This window comes from Urocampus carinirostris, chromosome 19 (genome assembly GCF_059441175.1).
Source record: "Urocampus carinirostris isolate Australia breed hairy pipefish chromosome 19, RoL_Ucar_1.0, whole genome shotgun sequence".
Taxonomy (NCBI): Eukaryota; Metazoa; Chordata; class Actinopteri; order Syngnathiformes; family Syngnathidae; genus Urocampus; species Urocampus carinirostris.
Genome location: NC_142367.1, coordinates 22,557,692 through 22,573,199, shown reverse-complemented (window position 1 = coordinate 22,573,199; position 15,508 = coordinate 22,557,692). Strand labels below are relative to the sequence as shown.

Genomic DNA, 15,508 nt, shown 5'->3' with positions numbered 1-15,508 from the left:
ATTACATGCTTCAAACCTAAAGCTAAAAACTGTATTACATATATTTCCTGAGAATCAGGAACATGTGACACAATCGTAAAAGGGAACCAAAATATTTCAACATTTTTTCAGCATTAGGGGTTGGAATTGGGGGTTTGGTCACCTAATGACTCCCAACACCTCAGTTGGGTTGAGCGAGGGGGCTGGGAACCCCCTCCTCTGGATCAATCTCCCAGCAAGAGCCAGAAATGACTCTAGCCACCTCCCACTAGGGGGATATGGCTGCGGTATATATTAAAAAAAACTACAAAAGTAGGCTGCAAAATCAAACAAATTATCTGATAACTTCAGAATGATCCAACGTCAAACAACCTAAATGACTAAGTAAGACAGAGTGCATTAAGTCTCAGTTTAAATACATCTGTTCTGTGATGGGCTCGAAGACACTGGAGAACAGACAGCATTATAAAGACCAAAGAACACATTAGGCAGGTGCAGGAAAACGTGTGGAAAAATCCAAAGCCGGAATGGCATAAAACAAGGTTAAGCAACATTTACACATCTCCCGGAGCACTGTGCGAGCAATACTATCAAACTGGAGTGAGAATACAACGACCTGGCCGTCCTGTTAAACTTTCAACAAGGTGAAAACTAATCAGAGAAGAAACCATTACAACATTTGATGACTTGGAGGCATTCACAGCTGAGCTGGAACAATGGGTGCATAAGACAAGTATTAGTCGTCCTCTGCATAAAACTATTTTATGGAAGAGTGGCGAGGAGAAATCCCTTTCTGAAGAATCACATAAAAGGCCCGTTTGACATTTGTAAGTAGCCACAAGGGAGACACAATAAACATGTGATCTGATCAGATGAGACCAAAATTGACATTTTTGTGCGAACGCAAAACGTTATGTTTAGGGTAAGAGTAACACAGCAGGTCCCCCAGAAAACACCATCCTTAATGTCAAACATGGTGGTGGCAGCATTATTCTCTGGGGACTCTGAAGATGGTTAAAATTGATGGGAAGATGGATGGAGCCAAATACAGTGCGATTCTGCAAGAGACCTTGTAAGGAAGAATGGGCAAATGATTCTGTTTCAAGATGTGTTTCAGGTTGTTTCTTTGATTCTTTGGTTGATTCTTGGAAAATATTTTGAGTGTTTAGCTATCGGTTTGAAACCTGAAATATGGCATTATGCCCAAAAGTTTTTTTGGGGGTGGGGGTTCAATACTTTGACAAGGCACTGTATTTTTGTTAAAGCAGTTGAAGCAGCTCTACTAATTTTATCTAAATGATCTCAGCTATGGGAATGTTTGGATTTCTCCACTGATCATGCATAATTTATATTGAATACAAAACAGTGATTCACTTGGAATACATTTATTTTAAATCATTAGATTACGCCTGCCTGGAAAAGCATGGAAAGTGTCTACTATGAACTAATTATGGTGTCTTTAAATATTGGCGATGGTGCATTGCTGATTAAGTGCTTCATAATCTACCGAACAGCAGGTGACAAAAGTCTCAGATTAACTGCTGAAAATGTGCTTTAAAGGGACAGTGTGTCTTATTTACTGATCGTAGTGTTGAAATTGAATTAGTTCAATTAAAAAAAAAGGATTTAAATAAAAAGCAAAAATTTGTGATCCATCATATAAACACACATTTTTTTAAAAATACTTGTCTAAGCATTTATTTCACATAACATGAGCCTGCCCGAGAGAGAACTGCCATAATTGCCCGCCATCTTGCTACTAGGGGTACCTGAAAAAAACAAAAACCTCATGAAAGGCTGGGCCGAAAAAAATTGAAGAAAATGGTGCAATTTGGTCACTACGAGTCTCGGCAGTTTGGTTTCTTCCTTGTGCTTTTAAGCACACGTTTTCGGTAACGCGACACAATACAGTGACACCCAGTGGTCAAATAATACACTGTTTCCCTTTAAACGTTCAGCTATTTGTAAAATCATTAAAATACTTAAAACGGTGTTACTGCACTTGTATAGTTTCAAATTTAGGAAAAATATAGGGGTAAAATGAATAGTTTACCTGCTGACAGAAAATAATTCTTAATAACCATTTTAGTGCGTTTCAATTCTTAAGTTAACAAAATCAGGGGAAAAAATATTGGAAAGGAATTGTTAAAATTAAAAATCCATGAAACATAAAGAAATACGTTTGTTTTTTTTAAATTGTCTTTTAATTATTTTTATTTCTTTTATTATATTTCGTAATACAACATTTTCCAAAATAATTATATACACTGTATGTATAATATATATATGTACACAGACATACTCGGTATATACACTTACAAATACTGGTGTCTTTTGTTTACAGTGTTGTGGAAAAGTATTTACCCTTTCCTGATTTCTGTGTTTTTTTGCATATTTATCACTCACAAAGGTTTCAGATCATCAAACCAATTTTAATACCACACAAAGACAACCGAAGGAAATACAACATGCAGTTTTAAATGTTGTTTCCATTTATTAAGGCACAAAAAATAAAAACCTATCTGGTCCAATGTGAAAAGGGAATTGCCCCTTTTAGGACACCTTTGGCGGCGATAACAGAAATCAAACAGATAATTAAGATAATTGGTAAAGAGTCTTTCACAATTTTGGCCCACTCTTCTTTGCAAAATTGTTTCAAATCGGCCATATTGAAGGGGTTTCTAGCATAAGTGGCTATATTATGGTCACATCACAGAATCTCAATCGGATTTAAATCCGGACTTTGACTAGGCCAATTCAGAACCTTCAGCTTTTTATTTGAGGCATTCAGAGGACTTGCTTCTGTGTTTCAGATCGTTATCCTGCTGCATGATCCAAGAGCGCTTTTGAGGGCATGAACAAATGGCCGGAAATTCCTTTTTCACATAAGATCAGATAGGCCTCGATTTTTTTCTTCCATAAACGAAATCAACATTTCGAAACAAAATTTCGTTTTTCCTGGGGTCGTCTCTGCGTGATATTAATATTGTTTTGCTGATCTGAATCCTTTGTGAGTGATAAATATGCAAAAAACACAAGACTCAGGAAGGGGGCAAATCGTTTTTTAACGGCACTGTGTGTTGTTTTGTATTCTGCAGGCCAACAAACTGAAGACCAAGACAGTCCGTAACACTCTGAACCCGGTCTGGAACGAGACGCTCACATACTGCGGCATCACCGAGGAGGACATGTACCGCAAAACGCTGCGGTAAGGATTCCCGTCCGTCCCGCTCTCGTCTCGTCCTATCTGCCGGCTTTCTTTTGATGGCGGGGCTCTCGGCCCTTTTATGTTACATTGCGTTCCCACGCCCGCCGCCACCAATTCTGCCATCCGCTGCCCACCGGGATCAGTCCAGATCTCCCCTCGTCTTTGTCTCACTGTGACAGATTGGGGTCAGCCTTAAGCACCGAGGGGTGTTTTCATTTCCTAGACCCCCTGCCGCCACCAAAGGTGCGAAAAGCTGGGAATCGTCACGTCCGCGCGACCAAAGATCGGTCGCGGGGGATTTAAACGGGATTGACGGACCATCTCCAGGGGGAACGGACCGACCTGTAGTTTTATGTTTGGCAGGGAAGCCCGTACGCATTTGAAGTAATAATAATAATAATAATAATTTCCTTTGTATTGTCATTCTTTGTAACAATGTACACAGAACGAAATGTCGATACACCTGACCCGTTGTAGCGAGCCGATGCAGCCGCAGCCAACAGAGGGCGCCGCCATTTTACCAATGTTATAAGTCTTAGGTATGACTCGGCCGAGGTGCGAACCAGCGACCTCCCAGTCTCAAAGCGGTCGCCCTACCATCTAGGCTACTGAGCTGGTAGGGAAGTAGCTGGATGGTTCGTGGCTCATATTAATATTTGGCCTACCACTGCCTTGTATATAGTATCTATTGTATGTAATACAGTAATAAGTCACTGTATCACGGTTTTGCTACTTTGTGGATTTTCATTGTGGCTCAGGGTTCATGCTAGGGCTGCAACTAACAATTTCAAAATCGACGTATCGGTCTATTGTTTTTTGATTGAATGATGAATCGGATTCCTCAAAGACATCTTTAATTTCCTTCTCTTTTGTTTTGGACAGATAGAAAAATATAGCACAAAACAATAGAATATTCTGTAATATAAAACTATAAAAAATACAAGTGTTTTTTGATAAAATTGGCAATGAACACAGTGTCCTCATTTGCCCGCGTCCCTGCGTCCTAGACGCATCATTTTTGCTGGGGACACATTGTGTCAAATCAACGTGCGTCCCCGGGACGCAACTTTTTTGACTCCACATTGTCATTATTACCCGATTACTTTTTTTTTTTCAAACAAAGATTTACCGCACTCAAACTTTTCGTCAGGCAAATCCGCCATTGTTGTTTTGGTCTCGCGCCGATCTCAGCAAACGAGATCTCGTTGCTTCCAGATGACGTCATTGTTTTGGTGGTTGTCGGGTGAAAGAGAAGTATGCCTCCGTAAAAATAGTTGGAATTAGGTGCAAATCAACAAAAAATTGGTAATTTCTTCAGTGTCGGTAATAAGTCGAAACTTAATACAGAAAGTGGTAACAACGGCAATAATTCCGGCACGAAAAAACGGCGGAGAAATTCCTCAGAAGACCGCGAAGGCAAGAAAAACACGTGTTTTGAAGCGAACGATTCGACGAAAGATAAACAAAAGAATACTCCTAGAAAGAAACGGACATTTCTGCCAAAATGGACTCAATTATATTCCTGGTTACGCTATGAGGAGGATGATAATGGAGGCTACATGTTCTATTATAAGTGCACCCAGCGTGACAAAAAACTGGATTGCATAAATCATTTCGCAATACGAACTTTCAGAAAAGCACATTGGATCGGCACCATAACAATGAAAACCACAAATTAGCTATGGAAATTCTGTTGCTGCAATTGGACCTTGAAAAGGCATTACAATTGTGGCGGGACAGCAAACCACGAAGAATATATGAACTGAAAAATCTGAAGTGATTAAAACTGCATGAATATATAGACTAATATTTCAGCAATATTATTTTGTATAATGTACAGCATTTTTGTGAACTGAAAAATCTGAAGTGATAACTGCTTTGTATTACCAATTAAGTGTGATTATTAAAACCGAATGAATATATAGATTTATTTATATTTTATATAATTTCAACCTAGATAACACTAAATTTTGGGGACCCATAGATCTCTGTTGGGACCCATAGATTTTTGAGCACGCGAGTCCCCAGGACCCATCACTTTTCAGAGGTAAAATGAACACTGTGAACAAAAATACATAGAAATGTGTACACCTGCAAATATATTTTCCTACCACCATATCCAAAAATCTTAATATAATCACTTATCGTACAAAACAAAAAAGCTGGCATCTGGAGTATGTAGTCACGCAGTTTTATCCGAGCTATGTGGTTCTTGTTGCCCGGTGCCAGAGTTTGGTCCGCCGGAAGTAAGTCAGATTTGTTTCCAGTGGGAGTTGGACTCCGCCAGGGCTACCCTTTGTCGCTGATTCGGTTCACAAAATAATCTTACAGCATTTTTTTTTCTCAAACGTGTTTATTTATGTAGTTTAACATGTTATATTGTACATGTGTTTCGTTATATCATATATATTGTTAATGAACATTTTGTTGTGAGATACCGAGTTGCCAGACATGATGTTTATTATTAAAACAGTTCAAAAATGAAGTCGCTTGGACGTTCACTGTAGAAGGAAAAAAAATATATGCAAATATAATTAAGTAGAATAATACATTTTCTTATTCAAGTTATGAAGTAATTTTCTCCCTTTATACTTCCTTTTTTCTTAACTTCTTTATACAACAATATTGATTAGTAATATAATGCAGCAAAGCAAATGAGCCTTTTGAGAGCTCTCTTTAATGAGTTGAGCCGAAAAAGCCGGTTCTCTAAAAAGAGACGGAGTTCCTTTCACTACATAACTACCATTTGAAATCCGAGGCGGCAGATGCATGCGCACAGTAGTATCAAACTGCTCGCTTCGTTTGCAACGGGGAAAAAAAAACGATACCAGGATAGAGGCTACTGTGGCGAACTCGTTTAACTTGATTGATTTGCCGTTTCGTGATAGTCGGTGTATACCGGATGGTACCCATCATTGACATATTTGCGTTTTTCCGTACAGATTTTCTTGTACGTCGTACACGTCTTAAAATGCATAATAAATGTACTTTGTACGGCAAAAACGTACAGGTTGACAGGTATGAAATATACAGTAGTGTGGCTCAAATATGTGTACATCCAAGAGATGTCGATAAGAGAAATAGAGCCTCGCTGAGCTGTGATGGAATAAATCAGCTTTATATCCAATAACGTTCTGTATACAGAACTTGATGTGCAAAGACAGACACGGCGCTGTATATGTTTTTCTTCCAATATACGGGCTAGCACAACATGACAGGGTTATGTTATTGAATAGCTTTGGGAAGGCAGCCTCTCTATTACAATATCATATTGTGTATTACAGTATATGTGGCCTTCACCTCGAATGTATAGGTGTCTTCCATGTAATTAAAAAACACCGAGTTAGGTATTCATAATATTGTGAACATTCCACTTGAACGATAAAACCTTGTTACACTTAATCTTTTGGAGATACGAACAAGCAGTTTTTTTTTTTTTTATGCCCCCGCAAAAGTTATATCACAGATAATGAAATCATCCAATTTCCGCTCTGCAGCTTTATTCTAATGTGACAAAAGAGCAGAACTCTATTTTCCTGAGGGCAATTTCAGTTTTTTCTCTTTCTTACGGTCCCACCTACATGTTTTATTTTCACTCCAGCAGAAGACGAAGTCGGACGCCGGGGAAGCTGTCAAAGAATGTCATTTACAAAATGTATCGTATTGACTGCAGAGTCATTTTACAGGGTTGCTTTCCATAGCTTTGGGTGTATGAATAGTTTAGAATATACCGTGAAACCCTACATCAGATAGCTGGGGAATAAAACTAATATTCCTAGTCTGAAGTGAAAAAAAGAAAGTCCCTATAGAATTACTTTCTTTGCTGTACCTGGAATGACTGGAAGTTCTGACTTTAAACATGCAATTTTACATGAATGCATTTGTTTTTAAACAAAATGCACAACTGAACTATGATTAAATATTAACCATTTTAACAACTCATTATCCCCCCTGCAACTTCCTTTGTTTTTCAAAATTGTAAAGCCAGGTTTATCCAGAATTAAGAATTACAATGGCATTCTAAGCAACAAACATTTTATGTTTGCCACATTACGTATGCAATAAATCGTTCCTTGCAGCTGCAATGGTGGCATCAGCACTTTTTCACAACGCTGGGAAATTTCTGTTCGTGATTTACTTTTTCAACTTTTTTCTTTTATGGACGGAAAAAGAAAAATAATTTGGACATTCTGCACAAACGTTTTGTCTTATGTGACCAAGGTAAACTATTTAATATCTAGATATTATATATATATATATATATATATATATATATATATTTCAAAAGGGGATGATCTTTAGAACACTGGTTCTCAACTGGTGTGACTTCAGGACACACCAGTCCACCCTGATGACAAGCCATGGCCCAAATCAAGAAAATATTTCCACTTCTCAAATGTATCCGATGAAACGATTGAAACAGAGATCGTAGAATATTTTCACCTTTTTTCTTTCCCCCAAAAAAATCAGCAAAAGCAAAACGACTTGAAGTACTGTATATACTGACATATAAGCCTACATCGCATACAAGTGACCCATTAAAAGTGCTTTAAAATAGCCAAATACTAAAATAAATTCAAAATATTGACAAATTATGCACCTAACCATGAATAATTATTTAATTAGGTAATTAATACAGATGAATATACTGGTAAAAAGCTACAAATGCAATGCGGTGAAAAAGTATTTGCCCACCTCCTGCTTTGAAAATTGGTTGGATGATCTGAAACCTTTGTGAGTGATAAATATGCAAAAATAAAAATACTTTTTCAAGGCACTGTTTCATATTCTGAAACTGTTTACTGTACCTTCCAGCGGTGCTCGAATGGCAGACACTCAGACACCATTTTTATATCTTGCAATCGTTTCCTTTTTGCACTCGATCGTGGTTGTTAATGTCTTCCACTTATACTTCCCATTATCTTAACTTTCTTAGGACCCTTAATTATGGGCAAAAAAGGGAAATAAAACAAACAAAATAACAATAAAACGAGATGTGGTCCATCTCAAACACTTGACTGAACAGATAGAATAGATCACCCACAGGATTATCAACATCTACTGTTAAGGAGTGTAATTGACTCTTCGTTTTGATCTTCTTAGCAGTATTTTGCCAAGGTAACGGCCTCTGACCCACTTTTTGGTCCCGGCTCACAGGTTTAGAGACTAATAGGACATGGGCTTAAACACCACCTAATGTTTGTCAATGCATACTATTTTCAAAGCTACAATAAAGACTTATTTCTTACAGATTTTTGCCGCCTGGCCTTATAAAATCGCTACATCGTTTATATTTTGCACGTCAACTCCATTTATCATCATTGCTGGTTCCTTTGCCCTTTTCAAAGGTTCCTTAAGTGTCTGTAATCTGAGCTACTTGACTTGATATTACCTCCGAGGTTCGTCACCTGTGTCCTGGAGCAAGATCTGGCTCCTTTCCGCAATAACGTCTTATATCACCGCCGCAGACGCCAACGCCGCGGCACTTTCTGTTGCCGTTTTCAGATAAATAAACAACAGGAGATCAAACCCGCGTGTCTCATCCCCGATTTGTATTCCTAAAAAATCCCATTTGAAGTGCGAGCTCCACCGCGCATCAAGGAAAAAACCTCGCCGGCAATGTTAGATCGAAATGAATTCCTGCCTCGGTCACCTCACCCGTGTCGTTGTGTGCTTTTCATTGCAAAGAGGCTGCTTATCTCCAATGGCCTGCTCACCCCCACTACAGCCTTTTGCAGGTGGCAGGTGTGAAACTTGGATTGATCCGTAAATATGGAGCGGCTCGGTTCTGCATGATACACTTCCTCTCGATGGAATTGTCTCTTAAACAAATAGCATATTATTTATGTCCAGGGTAGGGAGGGGTACATAAGAAATGTAATCTGATAGTTACTTATTACCTGTTGAAAAATGTAATCAGTAACATAATCCAAATCCCATAAGATTGCAGTAGTCCAACAAAAAAGTGCTCACACTTTAACCACGTAACGTTCTCTTCAACCCGGCAGATAAGATATGCTTTGTTTTACTTCAAATAGCACATCAAGACCCCAATATTATTTCAAACGCACAAAGTGATCACTTTTCAAATTCCCAACACACGCTGGGACTTATTGTCATCTCTCTCTGTCTTTCTAGAGGTAAGTGGGTGTATTTCCCTTGACCACTAGGGTCGTAGGGGAACCATTTCCTGTGGTGTGTCTTGGGCAGGTATAGCCAAGTGGCACCCATCCCTCTCCAGGTCAACAAATGTTTCCACCCAATCGGGCCTAAAAAAGTCCAGCCCGACCCGAAAAAATACAACAAAACCGATGAACCGGCTCTCCAGAAAAAAGCTAATTCTTCAGCACATTTTATTTCACCATGTGACATTAGATGATTTGATAAAATCTATGAAATAATAATTTTGCGAGAGCCTGTGTACCATATCAATATAAAAATATCACTTAAAATCGGTCCCTCGCCCGCATTTACTTAAGAGTGTTGAGGCTCATTTTGACTGTCTTTTTTTCCGAAATAATGGTTACAAAACAAGGTGCGAGCAAAGTTTTTTGTAAAAATGTCACAAAACACTACAATCTAGGATACCAATGCATTTACCTTCAGTGCAGACAGCGCTGGGCAAAGGAGAAAGAGTGCGCGTACTGTGTATAGCTCCTCCCATTTGTACCCCTCACCCAATCTCTTTTCTGGATCTTGCGGGTAAAATATTTGGTTTGGGTTAAAGCTTGTTCTGTGTCTTTTCATCATAAAGTGTCTCAACAATAAATATAAATTGTTTAATGAGCTTCCATATATTAGATTATATAGCGATTTACAGCCACAACGGGATCTGTTGGTGGTGACATTGTATCCTATATAAACAGGACTGAACCCTTTAACCAATATCCTTTTCTTGTCTTCGAATGTGTGAAGATTGGCTCTGATGGAAGCAATTAATTAAAAATTTGTGCTAGTTCATTTTCATCTCCGAGCCATAAATACTCATGAAAAGATCCACATATGGCTCGCAAGCTGTAGGTTCCCGACTCCAGCTCAAATGCGAGTCACCCACAACACACATCAACTGTCTCCGTTTGTGATCCTGCAGCTTTCACCTTACACGAGTGTGTCCCGCCTCAGCGGTCAATGTGTGCTTTCTGCTTTGTTCCTGTTGCAGAGTATCAGTGTGCGACGAAGACAAGCTAACGCATAACGAGTTCATCGGGGAATCGCGCGTGGCCCTGCGCCGTGTCAAGCCGGACCAGATCAAACACTTCAACATCTGTCTTGAGCACCCGCCGCCGGTGAGGAGAAAATACACCCTCCTTTAAAACACACTAATGAGAGAAACTTGACCCTTAGGACCTTCCGTACAATCTTAAAGAGGACATCTTTTCGTGCAAACGTGCATTTTTCTTTAACTTAAAAAAAAAGAACTCAAAGTTTGGGTGCGCATTATACACCAGCTTTCTTTGGGTAAAATGATTGATTCGTCAGAAATATCGCTGACCATGATCGTTAAACATCGAATGCAACAGGAATAGAATCCGGGTCACAGCTGTGTCAACGCCAAGTCCAAACCACTGGACCTCCAGTGACATAGACGACAGATTAAATGGCAGTAGGTTTTATCTTATTATCACACTATATTTACCTTACCAGAGACGAATGTTTGAAAATGGTAGAACAAAAATACCAAAAAATGCAAAAAGGCATGACGAAAAAAACAATTTGGAATAGTATTCATTGTCTTTGTGAATTGTGAAATGCACAACAAAATTTCCATTTGTCTCTGGTACCGTGAATCAAGAGTGTGTGATGATGAGATAAAAATGAATGCCTTTTTGTATGTCATGTACCCCACTGGAGGTTTAGTGGTTAGGATTCGGCGCTCTAACCCTCGCGCCCTGGGTTTGATTCCCAGTGCATCTAACTGCAACATTTTATTCTACTTTAAAATAAAATTAAAAAATAGGTGTGTGCGTTATACATGAGCATGCGTTATGCACGAATAAATACGGTCTCAATTAAATATTCCACAAAAGGAAGGGAGTGATCAATTAAAACGATTGAGATGCAATTTTGATACATTTTTTAAACATGTATTTGGGAGGGTAGCACATGGCTCTTTCGAATAACGGGTTTTAATACATTTAAATAGTATTTGAGCTGCATTTATATACCTTACGTATCAAGATCCCCTGATCTAAGGTAAATAAATCCAACCTTTTTCAAGCCGAGAGCCACTTTTTGTTATTAACTAGCGCAAAGGACACCCAGTTTAATAAGAATTTCTAAAATAGCAACTTAGCTATATAGCTTGCTAAATAGCTATAAAGATGGTTTATAGTTAGAAAGGTTAACAGGTAAAACGTGACATTATGCTCATCATCGCAGTTTTTTGTTAGTGAAGCCTGAAAATGTTAAAAGAAAAGGCGTGTTTTAAATACTGTCCAAATGCATAATTAAACCCCCAAAAAGATTTTTTTTAAAAAGAAGAGTTCATTCAAGAGTTTCTAAGAAATGCACATTCTTGGGGAACGAGCTGAGATCAAGACTTTGAGCCAGGAGATGGCAGCAGAGAGTAACAAAGTTCTGAATTCCCTTAAAGGGACAGTGTGTGATATTTAGTGCTCCCTAGTGCTACAAAAAAAATTTAATTTAGTAAATAAAACAGGCCAAAAAACATGAACTTTGATACAAATGTTAATTTTTCGTAAAAATAAATTATAATTATAATGGTTAGTGTTAACCTAACATAATATGACGTAACATAGTAACAAGAAACATGTATTTTTGCACTCAAAATGATGGCGCCAATGGATAAAACTGTCAAATCATGTAAGGATGGCATAGATCAGGATTCTCCGATGTGGTGCCCGCAGGCACCAGGTAGCCCTCTAACAACAACTAAGTAGCCTGCAGTCAGGCTCTGAAAAGAGGTCATTGTGATTTTTCCATGAAATTTGATTTTTAACTGCCATGATGTTTTAGGATTTAACTGGGCCTGTTTTACTTCTAATAATATCCTTACCTTTCTTATTATGAGCCACCTCCTAAGCCTTATTCTTTACATCTTTTTCCGCCTGCAGCTGCCCTCGCCCACGGCCATGAGCACGGCACTAAGAGGCATCTCCTGCTACTTGAGAGAGGTGAGGATGCCGACTGTCCCAATGCTTTCCCTTACTCTCTGTATCATACGCAAGACGGTCGAACGTTTCCCGACTGTCTTGGTCTAACTCTGGACTGATCACATGTCAGTCACAGCAGTAACAAGCGAGTTGTCACACTGAAGCCATAAATTCATTTAACCAGTGTCTGCCTTCAGTGGGGACATAACTACTTGCTCCTCTTTGCTACTACTGCCGCGATCTTAACAGAAAGAAATTGAAATGGTGTCAGGAAAATCATTCCCAGAGTCAGTGTCTGACTAATAATGACAATGAAAGAAAACAATTTATCACACGTTGTAGCGCAGTGGTTGTCAACTGGTCCGACTTCAGGACCCAGCATCACACCCTAATTGCAAGCTGCTACCCAAATCAAAATAAATTCAATTTTTAAAATGTACAAAATTTATTTCGGTAATAGGAATGAGTGGAGATGTGTTGTAAAAGGATAGTGGGATGTTTGGACGCGTTCTAAGGGATGGGCAGGGCACCTGTATGATGCGGCAGGGGTAAACCAGTGAAAGCTGTCGGGTCCTGCTGTTGAACAAAAGAGTGTGTTGTGTCACCCTGACCCGAGTGACATGGCCGCTTTCTTGTGTCCCGTTTTCATCTGGACGGACGAAAGCATGACCAACTTGGTGAATGTAAGTCACCCCTCTTGAGGGATATGACCAAGGTAGATAGATAGATGGATACAATTTACAGAATAAAAGGGTTGTGCAATGTCCAGAGCTAGTTTATATTTTTACACAAAAAATACCCTGCTGCACCTGCTTTTGGCCATGCTCAACATGAGTAAACAAACTTTAGTGTTCTTTTTCTGTAGCGTGTAATGACAGGTGTCAACTAACATTAGCAGGGAATAATCGCCATCTAGTGTTAAGGAGTTCAAATGACCCTCTTTTATTAGCATTATTTTACCAAGGCATAGGCACTCACACAACACTGTACTATCTAATTTGAATAACTGTTGTATTTTGTGAACTATAATTAGGAATCAACACGGCTTTTGGGGTTTTTGTTGTAACCACTCCATCACGTTAGTTTAATACCTGGCATCAAAACTTTGTTTATCTGCATAAAAAGCTTTCAAAACACTCATCGAACCTAAATAGCGGGTTATAATTCATTCGCTTGTTTGCCACCACGCTGCTTTATCGATTCAGGTGATTGTTTTCCGTGACGCTAGGGGGAAAAAAAAATCATTCCCCATGTTCTGTGGGCGTGCTAGGCAGACCATTGACACCTATTTGCTTCTGCCTCTCTAATGAGTCGCTCTGTATCGACCTGTGAGGGCCCGAGCTCTTTTATTACCACACGTGCTGCAAATGACCATGCCTAATCTTCAAGTCCATCTTCCTTTCCCCCGTCCACCAAAATATGGCGACTTCTGGGAGATGGAATCGCCAGGAGACAATTAACAGAGGGTGGCTGAATAAGAGGTGTTAGGCATATTGATCACTTTACTGCGTGTTCTGCTTTTGCCTGGAGATAAGACTTAATGAGAGATGGTGCGATACAAAAGAAGCCGGAAGCTGGGTATGCTATGAGGAATTGCCAAGGGAGTTACTCTGGCAGTGAGTTCCTGTATATACAGTAACTACAGTGCCTAGCAAAAGTATTGGGCCCCAAGGATATTTTATCATATTGCCACATTTCAGTCTTCAAACTTAAAGCTTAACTGAAAATGTTTTCTGAGAAACAAAAATATGTGAGACACAATCGAGAAGTTGAACCAAATGTTTATATTTACAACGAAAAATCTGAAAAGTAGTTGTCGCAAAAATATTGTCCCCCAGTTCTCTCAGCTCTGCCAACTGACTCCAAAGCTTTCCTAACGAATTCTGAATGATCCAATGTCGACCTAAATGACTAACAACTACAAACAGAGTGGACCTGTGTGTCATTTAGTCTTAATAGGAATGCACCTGCTCAATGCCGGAGTGAATAATCGGCAAGAACGGCAGATTTCCCAAAGGTCCGGCTGATGTTAAAGCAAAGTTTGGGCTGGATGAGAAAAATAATTTTAACATGTAGCTGTCACTTGCACTATCCAACCTTACTCGTGCATTCCTTCTCTAGTCAGCTATTTGGCCACATTCAGCGCAATTGATGAGGTGAGTTTGACAATCTGGGGGAACACTCCCCTCCCACATTTTAAGTGTGGTTTGGCCAACCACCATTCTTCTTTTCAGTAGCGGTAAATTAACAGACATTATGAATGATATGAGTCACGTACGATGGAGAGCAGAAAGGTGCTAGGTGGAGCTGGAAACGCCAGGAAAAGGAAAACAAACGCGTCAAAAAAGGACTGTTATCATTCATTTCACTCATTGTGCTCTTTTTGCCTGTCATCTGTGTGTTGTGCTACTTGTTTGCAGAATTTAGCAGTTACTTGCAATAACAGAGTAGCTCCTCTCACTTAAATAAGCTCGTAGCGAATGAAATTCCGTCTTTTTTTCGAGAAGCGTCTCTTTCGTCTCAGCTCACTAAAGCCTTTTCAGATTGTTTTTGTTGCCTATTTCTATATTTTAAAAATTAAGTAACATGCACAAAATTACTTTTGGGGGGACAAATAAAACTAAAAATAAAAAAAGACAACAATGAAAAAAGAACAGATGAAAAAAAAGCAAAGAAAAAGAAAAATGAATAAACTATAAAAAAAGGAAAAAAGGAAAAGGCTAAAAGAATCATAAGAATGCAAGCGAATGAGAAAAAGGAAAACACAAAAAAAGGAAAAATGAAAGAAAAAAAGAAGCTTGGAAAAGAAGAAACAAAAGAAGAAAAAATAAAAGGAATAAAAAAAGAACAAAAATGAGGTGAGCGGTAACCTCCTAACAGATGTCTACCACGTCATTGGGCTGGGATATAAGTTCCTGTTGAGCCTTTCCCATACTCAGGTTGTATGTGAACGGAGCCTTTATGCTAAAGATGTGTGAAAACTAGGCTAAGAAATTCACTGTCTTCATGCTTATGTACACTGAAAAGGAAAATATCATGGAATTGTCATCATGAAAGTTGCAGGAACCACTACACTGCTTAGGAGTATTTTTTAAAACGGTGTAGAGAAGCTACTTCATAAGGGTTTTAAGAGTTTTGTGTAAAGCCTTTTGTTGGGAAAGCAAATGCGAATTGGATTACAAATTACTGATACTGTACATAAGTAAAT

The 15,508-nt window shown here is 38.9% G+C and overlaps 2 protein-coding genes across 3 annotated transcripts in view; one reads left to right on the top strand and one right to left on the bottom strand.

Moving 5' to 3' along the window:
- The window catches only part of adprh (ADP-ribosylarginine hydrolase), a 118,678-nt gene that overhangs the window by 78,782 nt on the left and 24,388 nt on the right, over positions 1-15,508 (bottom strand). The window lies entirely within an intron of this gene.
- The window catches only part of LOC148347747 (double C2-like domain-containing protein alpha), a 55,651-nt gene that overhangs the window by 23,167 nt on the left and 16,976 nt on the right, over positions 1-15,508 (top strand). Inside the window, exons 5-7 of the mRNA XM_088323651.1 lie at positions 3,078-3,187; positions 10,347-10,473; positions 12,262-12,321. Coding sequence (XP_088179777.1) covers positions 3,078-3,187; positions 10,347-10,473; positions 12,262-12,321 — 297 coding nt within the window. The remainder of the gene's footprint in view (positions 1-3,077; positions 3,188-10,346; positions 10,474-12,261; positions 12,322-15,508) is intronic.